The 21325-nt window shown below is 36.8% G+C and overlaps 1 protein-coding gene across 2 annotated transcripts in view; it reads right to left on the bottom strand.

Annotated features, from left to right (window-relative positions):
* Positions 1-2312: 2312 nt before the first annotated feature.
* ZDHHC17 (zinc finger DHHC-type palmitoyltransferase 17) overlaps positions 2313-21325 on the bottom strand; it is a 70597-nt gene continuing 51584 nt past the window's right edge. Inside the window, exons 11-18 of one of the 2 annotated variants that reach the window (XR_004549618.1) lie at positions 18707-18831; positions 15046-15108; positions 13706-13799; positions 9856-9939; positions 9308-9465; positions 7275-7369; positions 4083-5440; positions 2317-2582 (exon numbers count right to left, since the gene is read on the bottom strand). Coding sequence is in view for 1 of the 2 variants with exons in the window: in XM_034062956.1 (XP_033918847.1) it covers positions 5302-5440; positions 7275-7369; positions 9308-9465; positions 9856-9939; positions 13706-13799; positions 15046-15108; positions 18707-18831 (758 nt within the window). In the remaining variant the exon portion in view is untranslated. Of the gene's footprint in view, positions 5441-7274; positions 7370-9307; positions 9466-9855; positions 9940-13705; positions 13800-15045; positions 15109-18706; positions 18832-21325 lie in introns of both variants that reach the window. The other variant, XM_034062956.1, reaches the window with a different exon arrangement.

Below are 21325 nucleotides of genomic sequence, written 5' to 3'. Positions count from 1 at the left end.
TATGAAGATACATTCAAGACTGGAAAGGTTGCAATAAAATACAAAGCAAGTGTGTGAGCGCAGTCTAAGGCAGAGCTTCAAGCAACATCCAGGATTGTGGTCTGAGGCAGTGCAAGCCAAAAACCTAATTAGAAAAATATGTACTAGTGAAAATAGCACACAAAGAGCGTTTTGTACAGGTTACAAAGGAATGATATTGCTGCGAGGAAGAACAGCCAGCCTTCTCCAAATGTGTGTACAGTTCACAGCGAGGGAGACTGCAACTTAAAAAGAAAACCACAAGGCAGAAGCAGCACGGATTTCAGGTGGGAGAGACACAGCAAGTAACAGTGCAGCCCAGCAAACCTGGGCAGAAGCTTGGTCCTGCTACTCACACTGATGATCCAGTACTTTTGTCCTTAGAAACCCACAAAATCCCAAAAACTTTTCTTCTTTGACAGCTCTACAGGTATGCAGGAAGGGTTGATCCCCTCTGACTCTTACAGCCTGGACAAACACAGCTCTAACTTAAAAACCATATCCAGGTCCTAGCAGCCAAGGACATGGAAGACACTGATAGTATTCCCTCTCCATAGCTTTGTTATCTGATGGAAGTGCTTCCTCTTCTCAGGAAAAGCATTAGAAAAGGCTTGGGCAGCACTGTTCAATAAACAGAAACCAAAATAATGCTCTTGACACACTACTGAGTAGATGAGAGTGCTCTCCATTAGCTGATGTAGCTACTGTAGTGGATTTAAACCCAGCATGTTAGCAGAGTTGGCAGGTGCGATTTATGCTGACAATACCAGGTCCCTAAAACATTGTTTACCTATAAAAGGTGCTTTATATTCTTCAGAAAATACATTGTAGAAGTCATTTAAACCGATGAAATACCAAGAGCCTTCCTTTCATTTCCTGGAGGGAGTCTGAGGGATAACTCATTGCTCCATACAGCTCTCCATCCCAACAACTTAACAAAAGAAGAAATTAAGGAAAGAGAAAGCTTGCACCCATAAAAGCCAATATACCTTGTCAGGAGAAATGAGAACCCTACACTGAGGAGCTTTCACTTGGTTATTATCAACCTTCCAGCTGCAGCAAAGCACTGATGAACAAAAGCTCAGCCCAGGCTGGAGCAGTGCTTTGAGTTAGTCTCAGTTTGGAGCCCTAGTTCCATGAGAGATGGGTTCTCAAAAGCACTTAAATCATCTGGAGATCTTCAGTAGCATGTAGGGTTGGAGGCAATGTGAGTATGGCACAAAGTTCACAAGATTCTGCAAATAACTTCAAACCTGGGTCATTTCTACTGTTAAGGTGGATAAAAACTAAGTACAAGTGTTCACAAGTAGACACTGCTGTCATAGCAGAACAATCTAATTTTACTTAAGAGGCAGCTTATGGGAGGTACAAGGAAGTGAACTCTAATCAAGCCATAATGAGGGTGCAGAGGGCAGGCTGCTTCCTAAACAAAACAAACCCAGCAACCAGCTTTCAAGCCATCAGAGGCCCACCCATACTGCAAGAGCAGCAGCTGCTCTGACGGATAACTGCAGATTCCTGATGGAAAGCAGCAGAACAGAATGTCTTCTTTAGGGTACCTTCTCTGATCTTTCCCTGACAAGCCAAAGGGTGGTCAGCTGTGCCCAGCCTCACTAGAACCATTGCTTGGGGAAGAGGAGGAGAGCACCAACAATTCTCAATGCCAGCTTTGAACCCAAGAGAAAACACTTTTCTATCCCAATTAGGTGTGCTCTTGAGTCCTAGCCTTAATACTTTAATGGCTACTGCTGGTTATAAATACACTGACTAAATTCTGGCTTGGATGGTTACCTTGTTTCTACTCAAAACCTAACCTTAAGCACAGAGCAGAAGAGTCAAGGCATTCCATCTCCTGCAAGTGCCACCTAGAAGCATGCATCTTGGTCACAACTCCTAGCCCCGTGTCTATGTCTTGTTTACCCTTAGAATACCTCAACTGTTATTTATCCAATAGGCACATTTGGCCACCTGAAGTGTTCCCTAGAATGAATTTTCCATTAAGAAACCTTACCTTGCCAGCCTGCTTTGCTCAAAAGAGAGGAGTATCTAATAAGTGAGTGGTAATTCTAATTGGTAGTGCAAGCGGTGTACTTCACCAAAACCCACTGTAGTAGTTCACAGGATTTCCCATCAGCATGGAACTGGGTGCATGCTATCTTTAAGACACCTGTAAAAGAAAGACCTTACTACAATGAGATGCAAGACAGCAGCTATTTTCTCATGGTATGGCTTCTGAAACTGGACACAGACACCACTCTGTGAAATCACATCCCCAGTCAAAGACAAACACTGCATCTAAGAGTCAATATTTATTTGATTAATAACTTACAAAATTTAACAGATTTAATTTATGTAAGGAGAGCTAATTTATTAAACATTTTACAGATTTTTTTTGTTCACAATGTAATACATCAAGATCTTGACAGTATTAAAATAATACTTGGCACAGTTATAAATAAAGAATATACAAAAAAAAATCCATAGCTTAAAATGTAGTGAAGCTGTTTTACACATTAACTGGAAAAACAAAACAATATCTGGTGGACATCAAAGAATACAGAAACCTGCAAAGAAACAGCACATGTTTAGGGCCAAGACAAAATTCCCATTTATTCTACCTATGTCAGATTAAGTTGGTCTGATCTGCTGTTGGTCTGGATCAGCTTTGTTAGGTTTCAGAAGCAATGCAGTTTTGGTTCAACAGGTGAATTGTATGTTTGATAACTTGACAGGAAAATGCTGCATAGTTGGCTCCCCCCTGCTTGATTTTACGGTTTCACATCAAACCATTCAGCATTACTCAAGACAAATCACATTTTGCACTGGAAACTCTGTACCTCCTAAATCCAGATATGCAATTTTCACAGCTACCCACTACTGCTCAGATTCTGCAAGTCTCAACAGAACTGTCACCAGCTATTAACAAGTACATAGTGCAGAACTCACTACATACTACCAAAGATCACCTCTTCTTTCACAAACATTTGTGTGACGCAAGTCATGGCAGTTAATGCTACTGGGCAACTAAAACCAGAACTTGCATCATGTACTGAACTGCTCTTCTGGTGCTAGGCAATAGTCAGTAAAGTGGATGGAAGTTCTTCAAGTCAACCGACCCCTAACAGGAATGTGGGAATGAAAAACCAAACCCAAACCCCTACTGAAGAAATGTGTAGAACATTACTGGTGATTAAAACAACATTGAAAAGTCTTTATGCTTTTTCTGAGTAGAAAAAAATGTGAATAACTGATGTCAACTGTTTTCACTGAAACAGAACGTGTCTTCATTAGGACTGCAAGTTTTGTCTGACAAAACCAGCAACAGCTTCTTGCCACCCTCCAGCCAAACCCCTCCCATTAAAACTGTATCCAAGACAATGCTGATTTTTCCAGTATTAAACATTCGAGTACTCTAATGCTGCCCTTCTGTAAATCCTGATATCTGGTACTTGCAAACTAAATGTGTGTCTTGAGGTCAATGAACAACTACAGAAAAAATGTTTACTTGCAAATACTGAACATCAACTATTTACAGTTTCACTGCTCCTCTTACTAAGGCAAGGGCCGGGAATACCACTAGACTGCTTTATTACCTGTAATCTGCATATTACAGAAAACGCTAATTTTGCCAAGCATCAAACATGCAGTGAATTTGCAGGGCATAATGCCTATTAACAGCAATACTGAACATCACTAAAAGCTCATTAGATATCTTCCTACACTTTTTTGGTTGAACAAAATGAAAATGAGCAGCTTTAAATACACTAAACACACACAGAGAGAAAACTATTTGATAAATTATTTATATACAGATACACATTCTTTACACTGGTCTCAGACATCTGCTTTCAGGTGCCTCCCCAAACTCCCCTCACAGGTTTCTCGAACCACTGGGTTGCTACAGCACTTAGAAGAGAACTAACCTGATTCTCAGTCTCTCTGTAAACAATAGTTAAGGAAGCAGTGAACAATTCACTATGAGTTTATGAAAACACCATAACAAAAATCAGTGCATCACATTCAAGAAAAGCCCCTTTGGAATGCAATTTCAGATCATTCCTTACCTTCCAAACATATCTGTAGCATGAGAACTTAAAAAAAGGAAATTACGGGTGATCTCCATGTGCAAATACACCATCTTCTTCAGAACATTGTGTTGTATTTTCTGTGTACATGTGCTATCATGGGGAACTTTGCTTTGTTAAAGTTTGGATTCCATTATTTCACATCCAAACAAAATCAGCATTACAAGCAACTTTGGATTCTTCTTCTGCAGTTGCATCCCATTTAAAGCTGTCTTGTCTTTTTACAACTCAGATTCTTCCTTTCACATCTGTGGTTTCCCCCATGCAACGTCTCTTCCAACATGTCTCCAATTTCACTACACTGGTACTGTGTGAGGACCAAACCTAGTATTAAAACATCACTAGTTCATATGTTATACAGTTACTTTAAAGATAACGATTTTTTCCACTTTTTTTCCTGCACATTATATATTGTAATCTAGTTTTACAGGTGTATCATGCATTTATGCAGGGCTTTAACTTTGACAGAAGAGCTTTCTTTATTTATTTCAGACTATATAACCTCAGAACAGGGTTATTACAAGTATTCAGTTGTACCAGTAACTGGTGGCAAAAAACAGTCACCAAAACACATGGGCAATGTATTTTTGTTTCAGCATTATCTGACGTGCCCTACTGCTGTAACTTAACACATTACAGGGGATTCCCACCACATGATGTTGGTAACAGTATTGAAAAGCACATTTTTCAAGGTACATAATACTACCAAAAACCTGTATTAAAAATATCACATTACAGGAACTACAACATAGTGATCAGTGAACTCTGCATCATGAAATTTGGTTTTATGTTCTAGATTCTTGTTTCAGTGGAATTACTTGTATTGGGAAATATTTTTTTCTGCTCAGCACAATGTAACTACTTATGTCAATACTTCAATAATCTCATGCTCTGTTGTGAAAGACCTTAAATAAAAAACCCAACAACAAACACTGTGAATACGCTGTCGTGAATAATTCTCATGTTAAGAACTGTTAAAATCCCTTTTTGATCTTCCTCCTCTTCCTTATCAGGTTTGGCAGTTTATTCTGTCCACTTTTACGTTTGTTAATAAAATTCTGATGAAGAGAAGGTACCTTATGATTCATCATCAGCCCTACACATAGCATGCTACTCTTCAAGGGATGCAGATTCGAGAGAGAGAGAAAATTTTTCAGGCACCACTCAAATATGATATGCTCACAGGACAAAGGTGGTGCTACACTAGCTGGTAGCCTGATCCTGAAGTCTGGTCATATTCTATTGTATACTGCCTTGTCCAGTCCACGATAACAGGCCGAAATAGACCACAGCATCTGAATTCAAAGAAGTCTATAATGTTCCTTATACATCCATGGCTAAAAACAGAACAAAACAAAAATGTTAGTAAGCAGCATCATAGCTTATCCAAAGTACAACATTTTTTGTCTACCTACAAATTCAACTCTTCACCCTTTAAGTTCCTAGCTATAGAAAACCAATTCTGTTATCAATTATCTTAGTGCTTACTGATGAGCAAGTTCTAGAATAAGAAGTAGTTCCCAGACTTGCAAAATGTTTGATCCTTGGACACAGCCAAGACACTAACTTGCTTCCACTATCTACCAAAACCGGAGAAGTGTAACATGTTATTGATGTGTACCATCATATAGCACAGCATGCCAATTCAGATCCCTACGACGGAAGCTGCATTGTACAACTGCATGAAGTTAGTTTCTCCCTAGAATAATTTCCATTTTTATTAATATCTATTTCTGTCACACATACTGGTTCAGCAGCTGCAGGTCTGAGCTCAACTAAGTCCTTAGACAGCACAAAATTAAGAAAGCATTATCTGAATTAAATGAACCATCCAAGTGCTTTCTGCTGCTGAATCAATTCACTGTTAAATATTTAAGATACCTACATCAAAATTCCAGCATGTTGGGGTTTTTTAACTTAATTATAGATACGCTGAAGAGATCACAAGCTGCTGGAAGACAAGCTCATATGATATATGTAAGAGCAGGTCTAAGCAACAAGATGACAACTACTTGATGTTGATCCTTCATCTGACAGGTGATGTTCAACTGACAAGTCAGTTATTTTAGACATCTGGTGCTATTTTCAGGAATCATTTTTATAATAGCAGCTATTTCAGTGAAATGGTTTGTGAATGTGACATTAATTTGGGGATTAAACCAGTAGTTTTGTCCTATCCATGCACTACCCTGTGATCTTCAGGGAAAATAATCACCTGCTTTTGCTACAAATCTAATCTGTTGGATGACTGCAACCATACAGAAATGCTTATCTGCTTCCCACTACAAGTTTGGTATGGAGAGAAAAAAGGTTCACACAGGTTTCTCTTCTATCACAAAAATCAAACTGCAACAGTATCTTCTGTCTCCTGTTCCCCTGGGTGCCACCTGAAAGAGCAGTAGCTCCTGCAGGAGACACAACATATGCAGCAGGATGAGACATACTTTTGTCCTTTCATTGATCTTTTTGTACTTTGATCTCAACACACCAATATACCAGCCTCATGCCTCCATTTATTTCCTGCTTTGGCTCTACAAGCTGCTCCACACTGCCCTATTCCCACCCAGAGCTATTTTATCCGTGGTCACCTCTCTTTCAGATTGCACCCTCAGTGCTATAGAAATCAGAATCCCAACCTATCCTATACATACTGACACCCAAAAGCCCATGTCACACCCATTTAACACCCCCTTCAGACATTCTGCTCCCTTCCCCACAAACAGCTTTGCTCACGCTCATCCTCCTGAGCAGGAAGGAAATGCTGCTGCTTTGTTCACAGTAAAGAGAGCAAGGGAAGCTACTGTACAGAGCAAATCCAACAGCACATTAAATATCAATCAGGAGAAAGTGCCCAGTGTGGAAGTGAAGATCCAGGTCAACACCATCCAATAAACAACCACCTCCAGTCTGAGCCTCCCCATAAGACCTACAGCAAATTATGACCACTGCTGGGAAGCCATTCTTTTGTGCAGTTAGGCATCCCTGTCTAGAGTCACTACAAAATGGTTATTGCTTTAACTGGAGAGAATCTGTTACTGTAAAAACAGCTGACACATTCAGCATTCCAAGTAGTGAAAATTCTCAAAGTATTTAGCCATGTTCTGTTTCAACAAACTACACAACTCAAATGTATGCAAGGCTACACGAATATGTTTACACTTTAAAACTCACTTGAATGGGCTTTCAATAGATGTGGTTGTAACTTTAAAGTGCTTGTATCTTCTTGCATTCATTCTTTCATTTGTCGTGATACCCAAGCAAGATATCTGAAGACAGGAAAAAAAGAGTAAGCAATTTAGCTCTTGTAAAAACATACAAACAAGCCCTGCATAAGGCAGACTGAAAAACAAAGATCAAATTTACTGGTTTATATTCTTTCTTTTGAAGAAGGAATTTTCTGTCGAGGGAAATTATCAGGTCCCAACGTAAAACACCACAGAATATTAGTACCAGATTATGCAAAACATTTAATTTTGAGAGCTATCAGAAATCAGTCATGATCATTGAATAAACTGTGACTTTTTAGTTCATAACAAAGAGATGCCTGAACTACACTGTTAGATGAAGTGCACTGTAAATAACAGATTCAGGAGTTACTCTACACAGCATCTGAATGACTTCTTTTTCCTCCAGACATTCTAGTTATAGCTCCCTTAGCACATTTTTCCTGATTTATAAATGTGTTGCAGTAATGTAACTTTTCTGCCTGTAAGACAAAAAAGGTGGCCAGAAAAAAGTGGGGTGTTTCTGGTTGTTGTTACTTGTGGGTTTTGTCCCCTTTCCATAATAACTTGTCCCAAAGGCTGTGATTTTCTGTAATAGCTTTCCATCTACATTAGCCTAAAAGGATATCTTACTTAAAACTGGAGCTTATTTAATGTGATGTAATCGGAAACAAAAATGTGAGAATGTCCACAGCAGCCGTACACTACAGGAAGATAAAATCTTGTCATTCCTTGGGACATATAAAAAGTCAACTCCAGGTTGCAGAAGCAAGACCATTTAAAAAGTTAAGTTTGCCTGCTTGCCTCATTTGGATGTACTTAGTATCTGAAGCATTTTCTTCACCCCCCATAAAACTCTGTTACAAAGTTTCATGTCTATGTATACAAATGGGCTCTCAACAGGCACCTTTTGAAGTAGAAAGTAAATGTTTTAAGATAGTAGGTAGTGTTTTGACACTAACTCTCGCCAGTTCAATAAGAGGGTCAGGTCCAAACTTTATGATGAAGAGGAAAAAAAAGCAGCTAGAGTAGGGGTTATGCAGTTGCAAATCAAAAGATGCGCTTTAGAGAATATTTTAATCCATTTCATCATCATGGCAAATGATGATTTGCCAAGAAAAATCCCAAGTTTTCTATGCATAAAAATCTTAGGAAATTTAGTAATATGACTGTGTTCAGTTTTCATTTTTCCAGGATTATTAAAGAAGTCAAATACCAGAATTATTTTACTTAATTGCACTAATGATACAAAATACTATGAGATGTATTTTTCTAAATGGCATAATTCAAAGATTCATCTGTACAAAGATTCTATTAATAGGAATCCTCAATGGGAAACTGAAGGGATCACAATGCAAGTGTGACAGAGGGCTCTCCAGAAAGTTACACGCTTAATCTGCTAAAAGTCTGGTGGGTTAGACTGCTTTAAGTTAAGTCTCATGGTTCATTAATGACAAGTCATACAGAAAGACTTTCAAGTCTTACTGAAAGGCTTTCAGTATGACTTGTCTTTCCTTAAAAAGAAAAACAAAAACCGTGACTCTGGTCAGATTACAGTAGAGTAACATGATCTCAAATCACACTGAAGCAGTGTGGGAAATTGTTGCATCCCTCTGAAGTTACCACCTTTTTCTCCTAATGATGTATTGCACTATTCCAAGCTCAACCCACAGATCTTACCCTCTATTAGTATTTATTGCCTTTCTCTGGCCTGTTTTGCCTTTTTGTCATTCTAAGAACAGAAAGAAGAAGGTAGGTATTTTAAGCCTCTTGCCCCCCCCCCCCCAAACCCAAGAAGGCACAGTGAATGAGAAGTGAATAATGCCTAATATCCAGAGACAACAGATGCTAGCCTCTTCCAGCAAGACTCAGAGACTAAACACTTGATCTTGCATAACAAACATTAAAATTCAAATGAGAGAACTATTAGATATGCTTATGTCACTCCCAAGACTCAGCATTACAAGGGCTCTTCCATACCTGATACATCTGACACATGAGTAACACAGCCACCCACATGAAGTGAAAAACACTGTTTAGAAACATCCAGAACATCCATGGAGAACAGGTAGCAATCTGTGTAACATAGGTCCAAAATCCGTCTTTTGCATAACTTGTCTCACAGTGGAATCCCCAGTCTAGAGAGTAAACAAAGTGTCAGAAAACATACAGAAGTGTTAAGACATGTTTACTACACATGAACAGAATACCCATATTTGAATGTAATAAATAAGAAAATGACAATGTGCCAAAAATAGCTTTACTTGCTTGCTCTTCCTTTCCAAACTCCTTGAATACATGACACATGCACATACTTGGCTGTGATAAAGAAAAAAAATCTAGGACAAGAAAAACATCTAACTTAAAATACCCCATACAGTCACTTGGTAATGTGCAGTTCGAATCCAGACAAAATATGTCCAAAACTCTGATGAGGCAGAAGCATGTAAAAATCTATACCAGAAGATAAACAAAGTATTTATAGGCAATTATAAAAATAAAAAGGCAAAAAGCCCTTATTTACTCACAAGAGATACATCCATAAATCATCCAGCAGATCATAAAAAGCAAGAAGAACAGGTATCCCATAAAATAGCGGTGGTTCCCTGCTCCTAAAGTTGCACAAAAACAGGGACTGAATTACTATGCTTTTAGAAGACAGACAACACTACACCAGAAAGTTCAATTGGTTGCTTAGATTACTGCTTCTTATTGTATACAGAAACATTACTCTTCCATATTAAGCCAATATAACTTCAAGACACTGAAATTAGCTGGTTTACTTATGATGTCTCTCTTTTTTTCTTATACTTCTCAGACAACAAAGCAATATTTTATTTTCTTCAATTTCTGTCACATTATAGCTGCAATTCACACAAATGCATTTCATTTGTAACCTTTCACAAGCTAATAAAATAACTGACTTAGAACAATGCTGGTGACAGATGTTGCAGAGCCCTGAACAGCCAGGAATTACACATCAATAAATAGTTTTAAAATGTCATTGAAAAAATCAGACTGTAGCATTCACCTTTATAAAAGACATAAAAATATGAATAAATATAGAACCTCCTTTCATACTAAGGTAGCTCACAGCTCAGATTTAAACCTGGCTCAATGAAGCTAAAAATATGTAACAGAACTTGTAAAACAAATACATGTAACTGGACAACCTGGCTAAAATAAGCAGAATGTTTTTATCCCACTCATTAAGACTGAATTTAAATGCAAGAAAATTCAGTTACTGAAAGATTGATCTATTTTTAACACTAACAGAGCCAAAAAGATGTCTTTTATGCAAATATATCATAATTCTGAGGTACTCAGTCTTCCTTCTGTTTGTAAAATATGTCCAGTGTTGCAACCTTCCAACTGCTGTAGGCTGTAAACTAAACCCACAGAGATGATAATGGGCTACAAAAGACTTGGCTGTCATCATCTACCAACACAGCATTTACTACTTCATTATGTCAAATATTTTGCCTGCTAAAACAAGAGCATCCTCTGGAGGCAGAAAATAAAGTGCTTTTAGCAAGTGAACTAAAAGACTATATAAATAAGAGATGAGGGAAAATACACATACAATACAAGCTAGACTAAACACATTTCCTTGAAAATCAAACAAGTTCCTGCAGACATAAAATATGCTGTAACATTACCTTCAATCACCTAAAGCATATGAGAAATAGTGTTGGGAATGTCCCTAAGATACAACTTTCATTTGCATTCTAAATTTCAGAACTGTTAAGTTTCATTAAAGACAGTCTTTTGAAAAATGGAAGTTGAACAGTGACCTACAGGTCCATATGAGAGGCATCTGATGAGATGCTTCATTTAGCAGCATCTTCAGTGATAGTAAACTAAATTATACTTAACAGGAAATGCATCTGTACCTGGCCAAATCATCTATGTGACACTTCAAGACCACAAAAGAGACAGGCACAATCTTGGTTACAGTTTAAAAACCAAAAGACATTGGAAAGATAAAGTGAAGAAACTGCCTTTCTTCTCTATCTTGAATAAGACTGGACAAAACACAGCACTATTTTCTGCAGAAAGAACTGTCGCCTACTTTGTTTTATATGGTTGTGCATATATTATACATAAGTAATAAAAAATTAATTATCTTTATTATTATATGTTTTTGATGGAGTTAGAGTGCATGATTTAGACTGCTTGTTGATTTTTTAGTTTTTTCTACTTTTAGCTCCTTGGAGAAGAATCCCGATTGGAGGAAAAAGTTATAATTATTCTAAGCCATAAGATAATTTCTTATACATAAGACCTACTTCCTGCGCCACTGCTATCAGGACAATAATATAGTACAACATCAGCAGAACCCATATGACTTAACAACTTAAAATTTGGGTCTAGCTCCTTTCATGCTATTACTCGAAGACTAAATTTCTGTTGCCAGTCTGCAGTTTGTGTTTGCACTGTAACTACAAGGTTAATATTTTTGATTTTTAAAACACCAACAGTAAAAAGCATAATGTTATTTTGATATGTGGTTTAAAATATAACCACCTTTAGAGACTTGCTCACTGCAGTTTTAACTAAGATTCTGTGGGTAGGATAAAAATAATTTGCCCCAGTTGCCAATGCATTTATTTTTCAAATAGTCTGTACTTTTTGTCAACCTCTTCAGAATGGTAAAAATATTCTCTCACAATCTCTTTATGTGCCAAGTTTTATCCCCAGATGATTTATTTTAGTGTCTGTACACACTGTTAGAGTGTTTCACAGTCCTATCTTTAGTAAAATTCTTATCCTTCTAACACACTCAAAGGAAGACTACACAAACTATTTCCAAACTCCACCATTCCAGAAAAGTGTGATTCATGTTTCCCTTTTTGGCAAACATAGCAGGAATGCTGTTTTAAGAATGGATTCTGGTTTGTAATCCTATGCTCAAGAGTCACCATGTACCAACCTGAGCACAACAGAGAAGCCATATAAGGTCATTCACACCATCACTCCCTTCAGTTCACAGTGTTCCCAGAGTGTGATTTCTAATACTTTTTTCCCAGCATACTTTCAAGTGTCCTAATGTTTAGTTTTACCTCCAGTTATCCCAAGTAATCTGTACAGGACCACCAGTAGACAGATTCTGCTTTTCCATCACCACTGTTTTTAAAAACCAGATTTCCTCCACCTAACTTAATCCCATTACTCTCTCTCTTACTACACACAAACACACACACACACTAAGGTCTTTCCTCCCCAGTCTGGTTTTCATGCTTTTCCTGTTACTGATTAAATTATTGGATCCTCTGTCCTGCTGACAAGTACTTACTCCTCTGCACCCCTGCAAAAAGGTCCCTAACCTGAGCCCATGCCGCCTTGCTTTAGTTAAAAATGTCTTAGTTCTTCATTGTACATCTAAAGTATAAATCAAAAGTAGCTCACGTAGCAACATCAACAGGAAATGTAAAATAGAAGGGAGTGATATAGGTCCATCTCAATGAGACTTCAGTGATGCGCTATTACAATTCAAATGCCAGCATAACTATTTTACTCTTCACCACAAGACCAAAATACTGTGACTATCCATTATTATATGTATTTGGAAGGACCACAATGAAGCATTTATTGGCAGTCAGCTGCCAGTTCTTCCCCAAGACTGACGTTACCTCTGCCTGTATCCTAAAAAAATAAACCAGTGAGGCAGGCTGCACTCATTTCCTAGCTGTGAAGTATTCAATGCTCTCTGCATAATAATGGCTTTCAAGTAAGTTTCTCAAAATGTATGACAGGGAATAGTAGCATTTAGAGACTTTATTCTTGTTCTATATATGTTCCTTTCGTCATCACTGGGGACAATAAGCAACTACCTGGGGAGTCAAAAAGAGGAGACTATCTCAATAGGAAGTCATTCTGTATCTAGCTGCAATCATCATGACATTCTGAATAAGTACACTTTCCCACTAAATTACTGAAAATTATTGGTAAAGATGAAAGATTTTCTCTTATGCAATGGATAATAGTCCATTGTGGAATCAGTACATGCTTTTTCTGCAGATTTTAAAAAGCAGTTAAGCTTTGCATCTTTTAATTTATAGAGTTTATGTTAATAAAAATATATACATAGGAAACTGAATTAGACATAGAAGAATTTTGAGGATGAGTATGTAACAGACAACACAAATAAAAATAATGCAGAGAACTGTATGTAGGAAAAGAGAAAGCTCAATACCGAAAATGTTTTTCCCTCTACCAAAAGTCCTCAACAGTTTTCCTCAGGCTTTGGCAGAAACCAAGTCACTTTCACCATGAAATGAGAACAGATGCAAACCTGTACAACACCCAGGGGCCATTTCAGAATCTTTTCCCTTCTTCATCTGTTCAGACAACATCATGCTTTAGCATACTACTCACCTACACAGTTACCCACCCACGGGCAGTGGTGATCAAACTTGGCTATACATCGATTGCATACACCACAGTGTTTGGATCTCACTGGCTTCCGTATCTGTAAGGGTTATTAACATGTGTTTAGAAAAGCAAAAGACTCTGCCATTTTAAATAGGACCCTCCCCCATTTAAATGTAATTTTGCTGTTGTCAACCCCTTAAAAAAACCTCAAAACTGATACTAATTTTTAAAGCAATCTTAGATATTAAGCTTTATCTATATACTATTTAACACAAACATCTATACAACCACATCAGAATGATTCACACTATTCTTGTTATATATACACGATTTTTTTTCCATTCTTCCAGCTATTGAGCTTTAAATAGCAACCACTTTAATCAGCTTTTCTATAATGAAAATAGAGAATGAGTTTGAGTTCCATGATTCTGTCACTATCTTTCATAAATGAGTTGTAACAAACTCTCCCAGCTTTTTTCTAAAGACAGGAATACAACTTAACAAGTGGAAGTTGGTGGAACTTAAAATGCTAAATTACTCCTAATATTTACTTTTTTTAAAGCTTATGTTGTGAAAGAAATATAAAATGGCAATAAAAAAGAACTGATACAAAAGTATTCCAAGATATATGTGTATATACACAGACATATCATTTTTAAGGTGCCACATTGGTACATAATTTTCCAGATTAAATTTTGGGAACATTAACATCATTGATGCTCTACACAGGTCAGAGAATTGCAGAGCAACACTGACAACCTTGATAATTTTATATTTACTAGTTTCTTTCTGTAAAACTTTCTATAAAAGAAACACATAGCATTTCACTATGGTTACTTTTATTCCTTAAGCAATTATTCCCTTTTAAATGTTCTGTGGTGAAACTAAGTATTAACCAAGTCCAAGAAAAGCATTTGCTTTCAATTTGGCAAGCTTTAAAAAACTACGAACCCCTTCAATTACTGTCAAACTGAGAAGTACGCTTGATTTTTTTTGGGGGGGAAAAAATTCACAAGAAGAACCACAATTTTATTGTGAGTTACAAAAGTGATTTTCATAACTTGCTAGCTGTATAGCCAACCATCTGGGCAGATATATTGGATTCTTGGATTTCAACACCAGCAAGTTATTTCCACAGTGATTAGCTGTTTTCCTCTTCCTATTGGAGGCTCTTTTTTTTGTGTACAGACGTATTAATTGAAAACACAGCTTAAATGAAAGATTACAAATAAATACTGCCTTTGAAACTGCATTAAGGCCAAAAATGTGTTCAGTACAGGAACATCTAATTTTGCCCTAACATAACAGAAATCAGTGCTGCAATTGATTAAGAAATACACTACCAAACAGGTACTGCAGAATATACTGAGGTCCAGACTTCCTGTCTCTGCAAGTTCTACTATTGTCTGCAGAAAAAAAAGGGAAAAGGAAAATAAGAAATTAGAATGTAGCACATAAACAAATGCTGACAGCCATTGTAATAGCTGCTTTTCAGAGCCAGGGTTGTGAACTCCCTTTATTTCAGGTACTTATCACACTGGAAGAACTTAAATTCAGCTGAAATGGATTTTAAACCTACTTTATTAAACCAATATGTACATTTATTTCTCAATTAATTCTAGATTATACTTATTCCTAGTCTATTTAAGTTTAATTAGAGAAAAAGCAGGCTTATATTAATTTTGATACATCCACACAGTGGTTAGTACCAGCTTGACTAACCCGCTGTCAAACCTATTAGAATTAATGCAGCTGAATTTTGAAATGTGAACATAAGTGAAACTAGCTAGCATGATTTGCCAGTTTAAGAACCAGACTTTCTTTCCAGTGGTATCCCATCAAGAGCTTTAAATCTATATTCACCTCTTTCCTCAGAAATTGAAGCTTCAAGAAAGAAAACAAATAACGCAAACCAAATCTCCTTATACTGACAATGTTATACTTACAGGTCAAGTGATACACAGAAGAAGGTATCAGTTAAAGCATGCCTATAATTTCACATTAAATGATAGGGGCTTTTCTTATTTTATACACTCCTTCAGTACTCACTTAATTGTTGGAATACAGGGAACCTACTATTCCATTAAATGGTTTCGAAGAGTTTTTAAATTCATAAGCTGAGCTCATGCCATGTGAGACTTGAATGACATTTAGAACATATGGAAAATATCCTGAAAGCATCTTTTACAGAACAACCTTCCTTGAACTAGAAGAAACTCACTCAGCATAAATAGTTTAACAGCAAATAGATCATCTACTGCTCCCTTTCAAACCATACATATATGCATATAGGTGGTTTCTAACTGCAGAAGCAATAGAACAGTCCTTACAACTAGTTTCTCACCATAGCAATATAAACGTAACTTCCTTAATTAGATGATGACCACTCAAGGTTGGTATCTTGACTGAAGCGGTAGAAGTTTTCCTCCAAAATACTACACTGGTTATGAAAAATCTGTGGAAAGGTGTCTTGAAAGTAACCAGTAAAAGCTACAGTCAACAGGCTGGGGGTAAATCAGTGTCTTAATGCCTTCCCTGCAATCACAGGCAAATGAGGAACAAGCAACACTTTTCTTAGACTCCCAAGGTCTGAAAGTTACTGTTTTTAATCCTTGCTTGTATTTGCATTTGCTACTGGGCCAGTTCTTCCCTCCATCACTGCAACCCTTCATATCACCTCTCCAACCAACCACTGCCATTCACAAGCCTTTTCATGCAGCTTGTCCCCTTCAGTGCTCTACATCCCTTTTTCATCTCCCTCTGCCATCCCTTGCTTCTCTAATATCCCCACCACGGGACATGAAATTAAAAGGCTTCCCTCACAAGAGTAACTTTAGTAAATAAGCCAAATGAACAGAAAGTAAAACACACAATTATATGTATTTACTGTGATTTCAGAGCTGCTGGCGTGCCTTTTGATACCTTGGAAAATTGATACAATATATTTGAACAATTCCATAAATAGTTCCTCTGATTTCAGTGGGAATATACACTACACTACAGATTAATGAAAGGGTGCCACACAAGAGAATGTACATGGCATGATGCTCAACACGAGTTCATTATCATCCACAAGTAAGATCCCAAAGCTTGGGAGGGCAGAAATGAACCAGAGCAGATAAATCAGTTCTAAATATAACTCACTGAGCTTATACAAAGACCCAGGAGCACTCAAGTTAGAATACTCTGCTGTGCTTTGTAACCCTTGTGTCTATTTTCCAATGCTTTTGAAATACCAGAATTTTTTCTTTATTTACTTATTTTAGGAGTGACTTGGGTTATTTTCCAACACAGAAGAAAGAACATAACATGTCAGAAGCATAAACATCTGACATTGTTACTACACATTTCCAAACATATTTAACTTGGCCAACCAGAATTAAAAGAATTCTTTTGGTTGCTTATTCCAAAGGTAAAGGTTAACTGAACATTAAATATTTGGAGACAAATTCTAAAAACATGAAAAAGCACTATGCTGCACAAAGGTAAGGCACATGTCCTTTATAACCCTGACAATAGGCCATTTTTACAGACTGGTTAACTGCAGTGTAAGAAATCTGTAACACTCTTAGCCATATGCATGTGCTTGAAGAAGCTGCATTTCATAATTCCTATTCAGTTTAGCAAGGCTTTTGTAACCACACTCAACTGCTCAAGCAAGTAGATAAAATGAGTTACATATTTGAGTGAATCCATATTTGCTGAATCCAAATCAAAGTGCAGTTGCTGACTATACTATTTAATTCAGTCCAGTTGAAGGAAGACAATTTAGTTTGGAATTTACTTGGGCAAATTTGCAGTAACAGAAAGGGAATTCGCAGAATAAATGTGCACACTGACTAAACATAACTCAGCTGCAACCTGTTTGAGGATACAAAAAACATTTAAGGTATGGCAACCATCTTTTTTAAGCCTATTATATTTTCATTCCTATGTAAGACCATAATTCCAAGTGCTCTGATGCCAATCCACACAGGTGTTTTCACAAATTACTGTGAAGCAGAAGCTCAAACCTCACCTTTGTTGGGATATGAGCTTTTAGAAAACTTAGACAAAATGAAACAAACAAAATGCTTCTGCTGCTTGTATAATTTTTGCATATTCAGTGCTCAGTGTGGATGCTGAGAACAATGCACATAAATTAAAAGAAATCAGAAGTGCTAATAACAGTATTGTAACATCTTAGAAAGATATCATCCATATTTTCTCTAATATCAACACCAAAACAGAAATTCACCCCAGACTGCCAGGTGTTTTGGTTGATTTAGTCTCAAAATGTCAACATGTTTGTCAGTCCAATACTTTCAGACACAAGGATAATCAGAGGTGCTTAGAAGTCTGGGAAGATTTTATAAACTCAATTTAACTGACACTTTTCTCATAATGGGTTATTTGTTTTAGTTAGGCAAAACTCTGAAACATCACACTTTAATTTTCAACCAACCTCTTTTTAAGCTTTTTATTTTGAAAATTTAAGTTGCAATTTTATTTTCATAGAAGCACAGAACGGTCTGGGTTAGAAGGGACCTTAAAGATCACCTAGTTTCAACCCACCTGCCACGGGCAGGGACACCTTCCACTAGATCAGGTTGCTCCAAGCGCCATCCAACCTGGCCTTGAACACAGCCAGGGATGGGGCAGCCACAGCTTCTCTGGGCAACCTGTGCCAGCGCCTCAGCACCCTCATAGTGAAGAATTCCTACCTTTTATCTTCCCTAAATCTATCCTCTTTCAGTTTAAAGAATTACCTCTTGTCCTACTACTACATGGCTTTATAAAAAATTCATCTTGTTACTCAAAATGACTGCCATACAACTTTGAACCAGTAAGACCTGAGCATATTTCAAATGCAAAAAGAGAAAGCTGGAAGACAAGATTTTTCAACATTTCAGACCTTCTGTTGTACAATAATTTATTGCCATTACATTCACTGGACAGTAAACTACTTTGACCAACTAGTGGAAGGCTGCTGAAGAACAAGTTTCACGTATCTCATGGCTTTACCTTTTTCTTTTGTTCTTCCGTGGCTTTGATGATTCCTGGATCAGATTTCCAGGATTTTCCAAAATTGTAGAAAAGTGCAACACTATTCGCGAGGAATGGAAGATGTATAAAGAAAAAATTGAGATGTGTTTGAAGTCAAGGAATTTAAAGTTTAAACCCAAATTTCACCTTTAAAATGCCCACTGATAATTCTGAAATAAAATTTAAATCAATTTTTACACAAGGATGCCCTTGAGTCACTGTCTTCTGAGTTGACAAAACTCAGCACTGCTGCAAGAACCAGCCTGGTATTTGGTATTTTCTATTGCTCAAACTTTAAAACTTACATTTTAAAATGCTGTTCTCCATGAGACATTTCTAAAGCACTTATCCTTCTGAAGAATGAATAATGATAGTTCAGTTTTCATAATTATTTTCCCTTTTAAATAAACTCCATGAAAATTATCTTCTTAAAAGTATTTCCTGTTTTCACAATAAACACTTCAGAGCTCTATTTATAAGACAGACCTCTGACTGCCTATATCTTTAGTTGCTTGACATTCCTGTTAGATCAGAGAAAGGACTCCTTCTAGCCATAGAAGGAATTGTGTTGCAACAACCACTGTTCCATGGCAATCGTGTCTCAACACCACTTATCTCCAGCAAAGGTGCTGTCTGAAAACCAGTCCTATTATAAGGCTACACCCATACTTCACAGCAAAAAAGTTATTTTTAACATATTAGTACATCTAATGCTTACAAACCCACAGGATTTAGTATTCTGGAAGTGTTTATAAAATCAGTTACCATATAAAGACAGAAAATAACCATTAGTGTTAAAATACATTTCCTGTGTTGAATGACTTGCCATATAACATGCCTAGTCTCACAACCCATGACATTCCTTCAAAGAATTAAAACATTTCTTAGCAATGATGTTGAAAAAAACAAATCCTCTTCCATAAAAGGTGGAAAATGATATCCTCTGATAAATCTACAAAAGCCCTAACCAACCTAGCTAAAGATACGTGTCAGCTGTCAGTCACAACTGCAAGGAGATACCGTATTTGACAAAGCGGTGGTGGCAGAAGTGTCTACAGCATTATCCAGGCAAAAAGGACACTGATTACTTTGGCATAAATCACTCACTGCACACACAGATTACATTATGAGTAATTTAAATGAGTATTTCTAGCTACTTTAATAATCATCGGAACTTCTACTGTTATTCAACTTCAGTATGTTGTATGCTTGCATTACAAAATGCTGCATAAAGACTTAAAACCAAGCATTGTAAGGCAAACATATCCCACTATTTACCAACAATATATTCTGTTCTTGAAAAAATGTTAATGGAAGGCATTAAGCAGCAATAATAAAAAATTACATAAATCATTTATAAACAAATCACATAGTACAGATACAAGAAAATATTCACTGAAAAAAAGCACTTCTACAGAATAACAATAAGTATCTCAAATCCTTCTATACTAATCATGTGATCTGAAAACTCTGAAATATGAATAAATGCAAGTGAAGTCTCTTTTTGACTTCTGACGCTAAGAAAGTCTCATTGTTCATGTGGAGTGTATCCTACCCTGAATAATTTTTGTTTTCCTTCTGTTGGGGGGAGGAATTGCTTGAGAATTTCTAATCAGACAAATATTGGCAAATTAAAATTTTAATCATGCGACTTACCTAGTAGAATGTCAGTGTTAAGTCACTAAAGGCTCATTAATCTTTCCTCCAACAACCTATTTCCAGTAAGTTTGTAATTTCCACTAGCTACACTATAGCCTAAACACAGTTCTATTTGATACATTACAGATAAAAAGCTTTGACTTTAATATTTCCACGATCTAATTTCTTCCTATTTTTCTTCTAAAATTACCTGCTGCCAAGAATAAACTGGTTCCGCGTATTTGTATAGCTAGAGAGAGATTATATTTTCCTTAGGATATTAAAAGTATCACTGGGGTTTTTGCCACAAGAGCGAAACTTTTTTTTTTCCTATGATTAAAGTTACCTTAATCAGACATTTGTTACAAACAATATAAAGGCACAATTGAAAATAAAAAAGTATGACCCTTTCTTAATTACTCCACATCATTTCTAGACTGTTAAAGAAGATGGGGGGGGGGAAAGACAACTTATCTTCTATCCAGTAAAAGGGTTTTTATAACTGTAAGTCTTTGGAATTGTTTTTTTCTTTTTACTGACAAATGGACAATCTATGTGATAAAGAATCCGTGCATTTTCTGAACTTACCCTTCACCATTTGACTCCATAAAACACAGAGACTAAGTTTTGCCTTTCCTCTTATGGTAGTTTTAGATGAGTGTAAAGCTGACAGTTTAAATGGTGGCAGATAAGGTACTTCTGTAGGAGACGGGAGATGTCAGAAGACTACATGAGAAAGCAGAGTTAAGTACAGATGAGCAGTAACTATGTAAATAGAGAAAGATAAATTCAGCAGTATTTTTCATAAGTGCCTTCAAAAATCTATTTCTCTTCAGTTTTAAGCAAAACCTGGGGAGAGGGGATGAAAACCAACCAGACTTTGAAGGTGAAAGAATTGCCTCCTCCAGGGTTTTTCTGGCATCTAACACAGATGACTCCAACTGTGGGATCCACCTCATT

Source organism: Melopsittacus undulatus, chromosome 5 (assembly GCF_012275295.1).
Source record: "Melopsittacus undulatus isolate bMelUnd1 chromosome 5, bMelUnd1.mat.Z, whole genome shotgun sequence".
NCBI lineage: Eukaryota > Metazoa > Chordata > Aves > Psittaciformes > Psittaculidae > Melopsittacus > Melopsittacus undulatus.
This window is presented reverse-complemented; position numbering and strand designations above follow the sequence as displayed.